This window comes from Corvus moneduloides, chromosome 9 (assembly GCF_009650955.1).
Source record: "Corvus moneduloides isolate bCorMon1 chromosome 9, bCorMon1.pri, whole genome shotgun sequence".
In the NCBI taxonomy this organism is placed as follows: Eukaryota; Metazoa; Chordata; class Aves; order Passeriformes; family Corvidae; genus Corvus; species Corvus moneduloides.
The window spans coordinates 7,235,901-7,249,688 of record NC_045484.1 but is presented as its reverse complement, the minus strand read 5'-3'; the positions used below and the strand labels follow the sequence as shown (position 1 = coordinate 7,249,688).

Below are 13,788 nucleotides of genomic sequence, written 5' to 3'. Positions count from 1 at the left end.
ATGGACCCACAGGGTGAGGAGAAGACCACAGGAGCACATCCACATGTTTTCAAGGAACTATGGTTCAGCAGAGGGAAGTGACTGCACAGGCAAGACACACATTTCTCAGTGACTGAGCACCGGAAACAGGTAGGAAGCAGACAAACACTGAGACTTCTCATGTTTCTCTTCCTGTGCATCCCCCAGTGGTCAAAAAAAAACCATCCAGCGTTCCTTTCATCCAGAATTTAGCTGGGAGTAGCATAAATACTGTGGGTATTTCTGGGCTGTTTCCAGCACTGACCAGAAATGCACCAAATGCACAAAGGTTGTTCATCATTGTGTGATCAGCACAGGTTGGACACTTTCCTCTAAGCCCCATGGAAAGAATGACATAAAACTGCAGTGACTCAGCCAGAGCTCCCTCGTGGTCCAAAGCAGAACATGATTTTGCAAACAGTCTCTCACTTTGGTTCGGCTCTGCTTATCCATCCTTAAAGCAAAGCCAGGGCCTTTGCTCCCTTCCTACCTCACACCCTCAGGCACTGCACCTTCATGGGTCTCCTGAAGCACAGGACCAAGTCCCTGGCTCCGTGTTGGAAGGCAGAAAGGTCACATCTTTGCAAACACAGCTGCAGGTCCCCAGCAAACACATCTCCTACGAACACGACATTTCCAGCTCCAGTTTTGCAAAGGGAAAAGAGAAAACCACAGAGCTGTTGGGAGAGGCACAGAACAGAGGCTCAGTTCTCTTCTCTTTCGTTTAGTTCCATGGGCTTGATGGCTGGCAGAAAGTGAGTTCCACTGACCAAGTGAGGGAAGCACAACAGCCACCCAGTCATCTCTCAGCTACTACTGCATGGGTTTGCTCCGAGCTCTGAAAAAACAAACCATGCCCAATTCCAGCATAAAACTCATTCTCATTCCCCCTGGGAGCATTGATTCCCACTGCGGAGAGCTCAGGGGCAATTCTGAAATACATCGTTTGCTTCAGTCACCATTTATCACCGCTCACAATGATGCACAGGCTGTTCCTGAAGCAATCCAGCTGGATTTCAGCTCAGCTAGCCTGGTACTGTCACATGTCCTCTTGGGAACTCTTGTCTTGCACATGTGTCTCTGAAAATGCAGCTTATCAAAACAGCTGCTCTTCACGTGGATGGAAGAAAAGACCATGCTTGTTCTTCATTTCCTCCTTCATGCTCTTCCCAATTTTTGTTCTTCAGGATCTCAAGATCCCAAAACATTAATTCAGAATCCTTTTACCTTGGTAACAGCTGCTTTGATTCGTCCTCCTACCACAGCCCTGCAACTAAAATATCTCCCATCTCTGGAAAGGCAGCTTCCCCTCATTACCTCAGCTGCACAGATTCCCAGGCTGCAGAGGGTTAACCCCCACATGCCCAAGGCTTTTTTTTACCCACAGGGCTTCTGAAGGCCCTGGTACCTCAGCTGTAACTTAAAGCCAAACCTGGCCCCAGTTTGTGATTTGTAGCAGTTATTGATGTGTCATCTCTCTAACTAGGAGGGTCTCAGGCACTCCCTTTATTCCAGTCAGGTCCTGAAGGAGGCAACAGGAAAGAGAGGAGTTCTATCACTGAAGGACTAGCAGGACTCTAGGCCATTTCACCCCAGGCAATCCAAGGCTTATCCATGCAATCCAAAACCTCTCCAAGGTTTATCTATGGTATGAAATCTGTCCTGCCCACTGGGCAACTCCAGCTGTCTGCTGGCTAACACTGTCCTGGTTCCACCAGGGTCAAACCAAAAGGGGACAAAGCAACTCCATGTCCTCACAACACATCAGAAGAGTCTCCTCTCAGCCTTCCCAAACACCTCCTGTCCAGCACTCTTCACATTGCTATGGCAGGTTGGACATAGTCAACAGGACACCCATAATTTCTTGAGCTTTGACTCTCCTCTGCTGCACTCCTGTTGCATTTCCAGCAGCTGCCCAAGGAGTTTCCTGCAGTAACCAGCCAGATAACGTGGGCTCTGCTGAGCCAGAGGCGGGACCGCGGCCCTCTTCACCAGCCGTGTTCACGTTCAGCAACTGCTGCAGGGTGTGTTTGAGGAGAAGCACCCAGAGCAATGACCTGGACTCTGCTTAGCCACTGCCCTGCAGGGCCTCTGAGACACACAGCAGGCAGAAAGAAGTGTAATCCGTGCTTCCGACTGCCCAGGAGCCCTCCAATCCAAGGGAACTGGGAGCAAGAGCTGGGAAGTGGTCCCAAAAGCTTTTGGTAAACACATAACCAGGCAGGCAGTGATCCAGCCCTTGCCCTGACAAGTGAATAGTGCTGCCACTTCCAACAGCCAGGCTGCTCCCCAGATTCATGCAAGGGCTATCCAGAAGCCACATGGCATGACCTGAACTGTGCTGGGCACTGAATTACAGTGTGTGACGCCAGCCCAGCAGTCCAGCTGCACTGGGAATGAGTGCTGAATCTCAGACCTCAAATACCACAGGGTTTCTTTCAAGAAAACAATGCAGAGAGACATGCCCCTCCTAGTGAGAGGCCCAACCCTGTCCCCATGGTCTCAGGTCCCCAGGTGTTGCCTGGATTGCACTGTTCCTTCACAATTCACTAACCAGGACTTCTCCCAGAGCCCACAGATAGAGTCAGTCACCCAGTATAACTCAGAGGAACTGCAATGGCACTCCATTTCCTTCTTGAACCCCTTTCCTCATTGCCAGCCCCCCGCTTTCAGGTAAGGTCAGCAGATGCTCCAGAAGACCAGGACAAAGCTTTGGCACCATTGCAGTCCATCACAGGCAGTACATGCGCCAACCTTTGCCATGACAAACAGAACAAGGGCACGGGAAGGGAGCAGGGTCAGTCAGAATAGGGACAGCTGGCAAGAAAGTTATAAAGCAGCTCATCACATACAGCTACATCCTAGAGACTGGCTTGGCTTTCCTTGGACCACTAGGGCTTGTTTAACAGAGCAAATGCCAGGGTTCTGAGAGATTTCTCTTGCAATGAATTTGTAGGTAGCGCTGCTTGTTTCTACCTGGACCACTGCCTTGAAAACTGGCCTTGGAGAAGCCACTCACCTCGGGCCTCAAGGGAGAGGGAGTTGCAGTAACTTTGTGTGCTGAGCACAAAATAAACAATGTCCAATAAGCATATGATTCAAAGCAGGGGACCCTGCAGAGCATGGAGGTTTTGGGGGCAGCTCAGAGAGCACAGCTCCACTGCTAGCATACATCTGTCTTCTCTTTCTTAAGCTCAGAGAAGTCCCATATGTTTGTCATACCCTGCCAGTAAGAGACTAGTCCTCAAATTTTTGATTACAGAAAGGAGATTTGCTGGTCTGCACTTGGTCTGCACAGCTGAACCCCACCCTGAGCCCCTGAGTGGCACCTACAGCACTCCAGTTCCAACAGATGGGAACTGAAAAGCCTTTTCTCAGTCCTGATCCTTCTGGAGCTACACTGTTATCTTCTGATGGCTAAGGGAAAAGGTAAGAAAAAACCTCACCTTCTCCATGTTGTACTGCTATAAGCTACTCTCTCAACAACTCCTTCATTCCCACTCAGTCTACATCCTGGGAACCCAAATGTGTGGTCCAAAGGCACAGCAGTCATTTTCAACTAAGCATTCTGCCAGCAGATGCCATAGTTTCAAAGCAGCGAGCAGAACTTAACCTAAAGCACAAACTGTGCATCCCAGACCCGCAGGAACTGTTAAACAAGGCACAAAAGACCAGTTCACTGGGAAAAGAGATAGGAGATGGGAGAGGGAACCTAAAAGGAACTGATACCTTATGGTAAAATCAAAATGAAAGCTCTTTTTCCTTTTCAGGAAGCAACCAAAGAAAAAGACAAACGTGTTATTATACTTACAACAAAGCGATGCATTCGTTTAGATAGTGCTAATGGAGACACAATTTCTGTGTTGTTTTTGACAATACCCTCCCTAAGCTGCTGCCAATGACAGAGACCCCCATTCCTAAAGGAAGGCACACAGGCGACAACTGCCCATGCTGCATTGGAGAGCCTGTTCCTCTGACTCACTCTCATGGGGTACTGACCTGAAAGCAGAAGTTATTTTAAGGCAGACACACAGAAATACTGAGAGATTGCAGGCTATGCCAGAGTCTGACTATGAGTTTCAGCAATCTCTCTTCCCAATAACCTCCTAACTTAAAACTATGAACAGCTTCAGGCATGGTACCAGTGTCCAAAGGGTGTAAAACCCAAATGGATCAGACCAGCTTGGTAAAGCTGTCCTGCACACTGCTGGGAGGGGTAAGAGCAGGGCTTGCTCAAATGCATTTCAGATTTTTCCAACAAGGTGCTGATTTGACCTTTCTGGACACATTAGAAACTCAAAATGTTTAAATGTGCGTTAATGACAAAAATGAAGTTGTAACAGAGTGGAGGAGGCAGTGGAAAGCAGTGCAGAACCCAGCACCTGAAGGGTGCAGAGAAAGAACCAGGCAGCTCAGAAGGGGCTCACACTGCACTGGGGTGTCTGATCTCCCTGCTGATAACTAAGGTAAGCCTTCACACCAAAAACAAAATGGAAAACTGAAGGCAAGAGCTTCAAGTACTCTGTAGGTCTTTACATTTCATCCTTATTATAATGTTAACTTTACAAAGTCCACAAATACATGAAGAGACTAGACTAGTCTCTTACTTGACTAGTCAGTCTGGAAATACAGGAAAAACACGTAGAATGGGTGAAATTTCACTGAATCATTTCTGCACAGTAATGTGAGAGCAGACACAGGAATGGAAAAGCAATATACAATGAGAATTTCCAAAAAGGAGGGAAAAAAGTGACTCTACCCACACTTTTAATTTCTCCCAATTCTTAGGCAAAGGAGACACCAATGAGGGATGTTAATGGAGCAAAAATGAAAAATCAAATTGAAGTAATTAACAATTAACAACATCCACGCCTCATAGGGATTTTCTGGTCCCTAACTGAGAAAACTCACATGAGCTGAGTTCAAATCTATTGTTCTCCTCTGTCCCTTGGCAACAGTGCTTCTCTACCCTTCAGTAACAGTTACTCTTCTTCCTGGACCCATGGCCACAGGAGGCCCTACATACTCCTGAAATCTTGTTTTCAGGCCCCAATCCTCCCTCCTACAGGCTACTTATCCCTTAAGAAACGTTGAAATAAAACCCGCTGAATGTCAGCCCTCCTCAGCAGGAGTCCTGATATCTAGCAACTGCCAATCAACAAGGATTTGTGTCTCCTGCAAGAAGCTCTGCTATTTACACTCCAAAAAGAAAGGGGCTTAGTTCCCTAAATACCAATGTAAAAAGGTCAGGTCTCATGGAAGACACTTTGTGGGGGAATGTCAAGGTCCAGTCTTACACACGTAAGGTTGCTGTGGTTAGAGATCTCTGGAACCTAAGCACACAGAATCTGTCCATCACCCATCCTGCTTAGCCCCCATTTCCCCAAACCACTTACATCTTCAAAAAAAAGAATCACTGCACTTAAAGTAGCCCCACTGCTGTGGATTCACTGAGTGGGACACATCACTGGGTACAGGCTACCGTGAGGCTCCCAAGGGTTTTGCCGTTTGGAGTGCTTTTCAGACTGCTGGCATGACACGAGAAAAGCACTTTGCTTTCAACCTGGCTCATCCTGGGAGCCAGCAGGATGAGGGGGACATACCTTTTCTGTTTGTACGTCAGCATGGCTTCAGCAATGGGCAGCTGGTGTGCACAGTTTGCCCCTGCTATGTACTGCGTTATCCGGGACACGACGTCAGGTGCTTCCGAAACTGAGGGAGAACAGAGGGGAAAGCATTGAAGTGACTTCTTAGACCACTGCCAGTACTGTCCTCCATTTGCTGATGGTGCCCAGCCAGCTGCATTTACACTACCTCTTGCACAGGAAGCTCTGCCTACCCCGGAGCACAGTAAAGCTGAATCTGTACACAGCATTTCTGACTGAAGTGTCTCTGGTCTTTTAGATTTGTTAAAAGCTTTTCTTTGTACCCGCCCAGAGCCAGCTTTAGACTTTTTCACACCTTGACTGCAGGTATCTGCTGAAGAAAGTGCCTGGCCATCTCTCCCAGGTGAGCTGCTCTGCTCACACCAGCACTGAGTTACCTGCGTTTCTAACGGACTCATGGCCTTGCTGAATTGACCAAAAAGACTGAGGGACACACAAGGGTAGGACAAGCACAAAGATCACATGTATTTGTGAGATCGTAGTTGATTCAAGTTGATACAAAGACATTTCCCAAATGCCTTCCATATTTCTTTGGTTTCAATCAAAGAGCCTCAACTGTGAGATCACAGGAACACAAGTGACTTTCACCAGACACTTCCGTACCTTATAATGGGCATTTTCACCCAGACTCTTTGTATTTGAACAGTGAACTGGTAAGAGCTGGGATTCTCTGCCAGATCATCTTGTGCCATCACAGAGTTTCTGTGCAGTTGCCACCACACAGACAAAAATGCAGAATGTACAATGTCTGTACTGTACAAAAATGAGGTGGAATTTTCCTCATAGCATACAGCATATAAGCAAGTAAGGAACAGATACGGCTCCTGGGCTGGATTTCTATAGGTAATGAAGTATTCCTAATTCAGACACAAAAATCAAGTCTGTATTGTAATTTTTCTGCATTTTCAAGTGCAGCAAGGAATTAAAGGAAACCAGTTCCATATACCAGTTCTTGCATGAATTTAGGATTAAGGGAAAGTGTAGGTTAGGTGGTACACTAGGAAATTTCTAGTCCAGCCTCCTGCTCCAAACTGGGCTGACCACCTTCAGAACAGGCTGCCCCGGGCCTTGTCCAGCCATTCCCGCATCTGCTGGAAAAAGCTCTGAACAATTACAGTGAAGAGGTCTCTCTCTTCCTCTCATGGATAGAGGACTTCCAGGAGCATCCTGGGAGTCTCAGGAACTCTGCAATTCCACCAGGGAGAACTACACTGCAACCTCCTCACACTCACAGTGCTACACAAACTCCAAAGCTTTTTCCTTCTAATGAAATTTCCGTATGGGCAATGCTGCCCATGACAGCATCAAATCTCAAGCCTTCACGTAGCCCTCAGTGTTTCAAATCCTCCTTTCTCCTGTTTCTTTCTGTTCTTGAAGAAATGGAGGAAGAAACTGTAAGCATTAATATTTTAAACAAATTAGTACTTTAACATGAAGTAAGCCTTTAATCTGGCCTAGAACAAACTCAGATCAGAATAGGAACTTGTTGGTCTGACCTAGGGCAACTCCCACTTGTTACCACACTGGTGAAGAACAAAATTCTTTAATGAGAATGTTTTCAAGTCTGCTTGAAAGATCTGCAGGATCTTTCTCACACACAACTAACAGAAGTTAATCTTCCCAGAGCTTCCAGTTTTCGAAGCATTTTAGGCTGCACAGTTCCTGAAGGAAAGCAATGTACTGAAGTTGGTAGCGAGACCTCCACATCAAAGAACAAAGCAGTAGGTAGGTAAGAACAGCATGACTCAGAGGCAGCTAGTTAGTGCCTCTGGGAGCCAGTAACTGTTTGCAAACCACCATGTGCAGGACTTAGAAAGGTCAGCATCTGAAATGAGAATGTGGTGGAGTGAGGCGAAAAGAGGAACAAAACCACTTGTCTGCTTCCTCTTGTATATACTTGACCTTTGCTAAAATTACTCATTCAAGCTTTTCATCCCACACAGGCCAGACAGACAGAGTCTTACCAGTGGTCTGTGCTTCAAGTTTGTTGAACAGATCTCTCCAGGCTAGATCTTGGAAAAAGTTGTTGTATCTATAATCTACAGACCCCAGATACTTGGCCACTGGATGAGAGCCTAAGAAAGAAAGGAAAACATGACAGCTGTTCTTTCCAGCACTGAACACAAGTGTAAGGAATTAAACTCCAAAATCAAAACCACAGTATACACCCCAGAAATAAACTTCTTCAATTATAACCAGGTCATTTAGTCCAGCTTATCTCTACAAGAGCATGCAAATAGACTTCCCAGCACAGACTGCTTCAACACACTGATATCTTTCACTTGACACTTCCCCCCCCTAACAAAATAAATTTTAAAAGGCCAAAGAAAACAGGACTGGGAAACTACCGAGGAAATAAATTATTTGGAAGGCACAAAGGCCCTACAGCTCTCCATGTCAGTCTTTCAGTTTTGCAAGCAGCTTTCCCAAACAGCCCTTCCTGCCCACAGGCTGCACCACAGCCAGGCCACCTCTGCCAACAGGGGCCAGACCCGTTCCTCCAAACACCATTTGCACCCCACAGCTGTTTTGCTATGTTGAGAAGAGGCAATTGCCCCCAAGCAGGGAAAACAACACAGGGAGGCTTGTTTAATCTGTGGAGAAGGGCTATAAGCTCAATAAATATGCTGCAATTTGAGACAGAAAACAGAGCCCAAGGATTACAGTACCCAGTGAGTACTGGCATATGCATCAGGTCCCTGCTTACTCTAGCTGAGCCTTGTGGCTCCACTCCTCTGTGAGCATGGACAGACCTCCTTGCAGAAGCTTTCGGTGTCCAGCCTCCAGCCCTGCATGGAGATCTGACTTCACAATTACACTGAGCAGGACAGGGAAGATGCTCAAGTGACAAACTCTGCCCTGGGAGGTGGCAAAAACTTGCCACCTTCATTTTAGGCCATCTGTGTCCTCAAAACAGACAACCTCCCCCTAGCAACTATCTCTACAATCTTTGAACACAGGAGAAAAGGTGTGCCAGGATCACCCTTCCCAGTCACCACCTGGCAGTCATGGTCAGCAAGAGTCCTGTACATTTACAGTCAGCCATGAAGTAGCCTCAGAGTTCCTCTTAATAATCACATTATTTTCATCCTTCCTGCAGACCAAATTCTCACATCAAGCCACACTTCCAGTGGCTGCAACAATTGAGTCATCAGCTGGTAACTGGAAACCTGACAAATTCTTTCAAGACAACCCCAGCTGCTTAACTGTACTCACCATGGTCCAGGAAAGTTCTGGTGGGAAAAAATACCCCCCCCAAACACTGTCTCAGCCCTCCCAACCTCCAAGCTAATTTCCAGACCTCAAAGAAAGGTTAAAGCAGGAGATCCCTCTGAGCTCCCCTCAATGTCATTAGAGACTGGTGCCTAAGTTCTTCCCCAGCCCCTCCTGATCATGGCTCCTTTCACACCCATCATTTCTTCTGCAGTGGAGCTTTAAGCAGTGCACACAGCACAGCTCTGCACCATGTACTGGAGAAGCTTTCCCATATGCTGGGAAAACACACTGCACATGGCAGATGCAGTTGGAAACAAGCAATAAACAGGAAGTCTCCCAAGAAGTTCTATCCATGGGAGCTATATAAAATGTTAAAATACCCCAAACAGCCAAAATAACCCCCAATATTTTATTTTCCCCTTTTCAGTTGTTCATACAGTGTTTAGACATCAAAAGAGTCTTTCAGCCATAGAATCAGTAGCGTGAAGCAGGACTGAATCTCCCAGTACAAATGTTTACAGACACTAAGCATTTCTGATTGCTAATAAACCACTGAAGGTTGACCCTTCTGTTATTGGAGTGCGTAGTTGTGGATTTAGAAGGTAAAACCATCCAGAGAAAATGTCCACCAGCCCTAGTTCAAAGGTATTGCTAGCAGCAGAGAGGCTTTTCCTTTAAGACATTTATGGCATGTTCACCATTCTGTCTTTGGTGCTTTTTCAATTGTCAGAAATGAGAGGTTGCTCCTCAATCACTTTAATGAACTGCCAGAGAGCTGGCCAGAAATAAGCACTTGATCCGACCAGGAAATACTGCAGACTTCTATGGAAAAGGTCCTGTTAGAGAAGTTTCTATATTTAAAGTAGATTTAAAAAGAATTCACAGTTCTAAAGCATTTCATTATCAAAGTGCCTTGTTAATTTTTTTCTTTTTTGATTACAAAATGAAGTCTTAAGATTAAAAACCAACCCAAACCCACACTAGCTGAATCTTGTGTTTCACTTTCAAAGAGAGAGCATTTTCAGATCATTAAAAACTGCAGGACAGAAAACTCTTCTTCTGAGGCCAGAAGACAGTCAGCAAGTGAGTACCAAAGTCTCAGACACAGACTCTCATTCAAAGCACATTTAACCTTGCAGAATTTTTTTGTTGTTTTTACTCCCTAAAGAGCTCTCTCTTTTGTTCCTGCCAACCACTTTGGAAACTAAATGCCTTTTTTTACAGAAGGACCCAGCTCTTTTCCTCTGCCTTTTTTATTTGACTTTTGCAAATGCCACCACTGAATGGACAGCCTGACCCCAGTGTTTATAGTGCTGGGCAGCAGCTTCTGATTCCTACAGGAACTGCCATCAGCTGGTCCCAGACTTAGAAAACTAGAAAATACTGGCAAAAAGTGCTTTTCAGGTGTTCTGTTGCTTACATCACTTAAGTGCTCTGTCCACACAAGCCAAGCCCTGGACCACACCAGCACTGCCCAGATGTCCCTGCCCACAGCACCAGCGACTGCCCGGCTTCCCAGGCCTTGCCACTACAACATTCCTCATGTTTCTGACTACAACAAGACCCCTGGTGTTGTCATCAGTCCACTCTACTTCCCTCACCACACGCAATCCAAGCTGGGTAATTTTCCAGCCAGGCAGGCTTGTTGAGCTGCTGAAAGGGCAGAGATGAAGTGTTGGAAAAGAGAGGGAAAAACCTGAGGAGACCAGCACGTAAAGAAAAGGTCAAAAGATGCATGTGATTTGAATAATCTAAATTCTCAGCAGTTTCAGAGCCTTTAAAAAATTTCCAACCCCTCCTCTATGAACATTTTCTGAGTCAAGCCCAGGGAGGCCAGAACAGTTACTGCTTTGGGAAACACAGTTCCCACTGAATTTAACATTTCAGCCAGAGAAAGGGCGTCTAGAACAACATTCTGTGCATAAGAGTCTCCCTGTATGGGAAGGAAGTACTTAAACCCCTTGCTTCAAATAGAAGGCTTACAAGCAGACTTTGGCATCAGCAACTTACAGATGAAATTCAATCACGCAAGAGCAGCAACACCAGCACTACACAATAGTACAACATTTTGCCTCATTTAACCTACAGCCAAAGCTCCAGAAAGGCTTCTCCTGAAGGAACACAGCAGATTTCACCCATTCACCTTTCCATGAAGAAACACCATTCCTTATTTACCTAGAGGGATGATCAGAAATCTCATGTAGCCGAGCCAGTCGGGGGTTTTGTGAGACAGCTGCTCTACAAAGAGCCTCAACACAGCACTGAGGTAATTCTGGGCTCCTGCCACTGCAATTTTAATTGGGTTTGGAGGCTGCGAATTGCAGTTACAGCTAGACAGAAAAAGAGGAAACATATTTTTAATTGTGTTTTCAACCACATATTTCAGAACAAGCAGCAAAGAAAAACCCAACCTGGTTAATAATAATTACAGCAGAAGAGAGTTCGTTCAATACACAAGGCAATATTGCAATGATTCTCAGCAGCTTAAAACATTATTAATAAAATACAACATTCTTCAGTAATTTCTTAATTGGTCTCCTTGCTCCTTCTTTTGCACATTTTGATATTCTAAAGGGCTGGGATCAACTATCTAGGTTAGGATGTACCTACTAACTGCTGTGTCAGAGAACACACTCAGGTACCCACAGCCCTCAGCAGGTAAGTAGGGAGAGCCTTCAGGAACCAAGGAATTAATCTGGGAATTACTTGGAAGGGAGAGCAAGAACTATTTAAAATCCACTTATTTGTTTTGCATGCTTTACTGCTGCATTCATCTGACCTACGAGGCAGCCTCCAAAGCACAGTCTTTTATATTCACTGGTGTTGGTGACTTGTGTCCCCCCACACAAGGCAGAACAGCAGCACCATGCAGGGGTGGTGAGTGCTGAAGAGCCACACAATTCTGACTTCAGGAGAGCAGACAGGAAAGGTTTCATGCAGTAGTTGAGAAATAAACTCCCTGAGTCCTGGGGCACAGGAATTGAGAGGCTTTTAGGGCTGAGACAACACAAGCAAGATGAGAACTTACTATCTCTGTATCCTGGAGACAATTGTGCTGAAAGCTGCCTGAATATCAGCAGAGGAACATGTGCAGACCACTGGCAAGGTGTGCTTTTGCAAGACATCTGAAAGGTACTGAGGAGAGAACAGAACATTTTATAGTCCTTTATTTGGTACAGTTTGTCACTAGAAGAAAATGTGCCTCCCCCAACCTCCTGGGTATTCTCATATCCGTTCTTGGGCACTCTGCCTGTGTCTGATTTGCAGGTGATATGGCTATTTCACAAATGCCTCCTCCTTGCACAGCAGCCAAAGGGAAGTCCTCCTAGAAAAATGGCAACATCTTTTTGATAGACATAACACCATAACCCAAACACGGCAATGACAACTCTGGAATAGCACAGTTTTTACAGCCACAGAGGGCAGGGCAGCAGCAGCAGCCCATTCACCTCACAGACAGCACTGGGAAAGAGCAGACACTGTCTGCCTGCCTGCTTCTGGAACTGCAGTTGCATCTCTCTGATTCCAAATGGACTTACACAAATGCAGTGTTCTGTCCATCCCTGAACACTGAAAAAAGGGAAGGGTGCTACCACACTCATGTTCCTCATGAGGGACTGTTTCCCCTCCATGCAGCTAATGGGGAACACACAACTCGGGTACACGTAATTATGGCATTCAGTAATTATCTCATACTCTCAATTTCTGCACTACTAATCTATACACCCCGGTCCACATCCTTCATGCCCTCTGATACTGCAGGCACAAGCTCCTAGAACCACTGGAAGATGATCTACATCTTCTGTCCATCTCTAGAAGGCATTTCTCTGTCTTCCAAGTATAGAGAAAGTGGAATCAGTAGCTCAGTTGGTATTTTTGCTCTCTCACAAATTGAGACCCTAGCTCTTCCAGAAGCAGAAAGCCAAACCAGACAATGTAACTCCACAAGCCTGGCACAAGTTCTCCAGGCAACAGCCACCCAGCACATATTCATTGGTCCTCTTCCATATATATTTTATTGCTTTCTCAGAGTAAGGTTCCAAAAGGAGCAAAATTTGTTCCAAACCCATAACAAACTGCTCCATGTTGCCAGCAAAAGAAAGTATTGCTCAGGGTTCTTCTTAAAACAACTATCACTCATGAAGGATGGGGTGATTCCTGCAGTCAGCAATCACAAGCACATGTACATGGCTACAGAGCTGACCCGGAATATTTTCTCCTGTTCACCACCTATGCTCAGAAATCTCAGCCTAAACCACAAGGTCAGACCTCCCTGCTTCCTTTGTCCCAGTCTACCACAGTTTAGGAGGCTTTTGAGTGCAAGGATTTAGCTATTCCCAGTGTGCTGCTAACCAGAAGGAATGGCATTGCTTGGAGGAGAAAACACCTCTGTGGAAAGACTCAGGTGGCGAAGCTCTATAAGATCCCAGCATCTCCTGGCCAGATGAAATCCAACTTGTGGGCACTGAACACTCAGTATGCTGCGAGCCCCCATGCACCACCACCGCTCTTCCAAGCAGCGGAACCTACTTGGTTGGTGCAGAGCTCAAGGCCTGTCCATTCCTAAGGAGGAACAGCACAGGAGAACTGTGCTCCAGGTAATGTCTCCTGCCTTTACCTGGCCTTGCCAGTCAGATGTATTGACAAGAATGATGTTTTCTGGCAGCTGGTCGTCAGAAACCAGGATGTGATTTAGTTGATCATACACTGTTTTCCGGGGGATCTGGAAATAAAGACACAGAAAAGAGAACAGTAAGAGGTGTCAGCTCTAACCACCAAGCCACCAGCTCCTGCTCTCGCAATCGATGAGGCGGCTGTGCATGCTGGCCAATCATCCCATCAGCAAAGGCACACTGGGCTGCGGGGACTGACACTGCAGCTTCTTCAA

At 46.1% G+C, this 13,788-nt stretch overlaps 1 protein-coding gene across 8 annotated transcripts in view; it reads right to left on the bottom strand.

The window, feature by feature from the left end:
* Positions 1–13,788, bottom strand: part of PACS2 (phosphofurin acidic cluster sorting protein 2) — a 75,510-nt gene that overhangs the window by 14,570 nt on the left and 47,152 nt on the right. For 5 of the 8 annotated variants that reach the window (XM_032117529.1, XM_032117530.1, XM_032117535.1 and 2 more), the window contains 6 exons: positions 13,519–13,623; positions 11,929–12,035; positions 11,076–11,230; positions 7,649–7,759; positions 5,622–5,730; positions 3,748–3,780 (listed from right to left, as the gene is read on the bottom strand). In XM_032117529.1, the coding sequence (XP_031973420.1) occupies positions 3,748–3,780; positions 5,622–5,730; positions 7,649–7,759; positions 11,076–11,230; positions 11,929–12,035; positions 13,519–13,623 (620 nt within the window). The remainder of the gene's footprint in view (positions 1–3,747; positions 3,781–5,621; positions 5,731–7,648; positions 7,760–11,075; positions 11,231–11,928; positions 12,036–13,518; positions 13,624–13,788) is intronic. The other 3 variants (XM_032117533.1, XM_032117534.1, XM_032117536.1) reach the window with 1 other exon arrangement.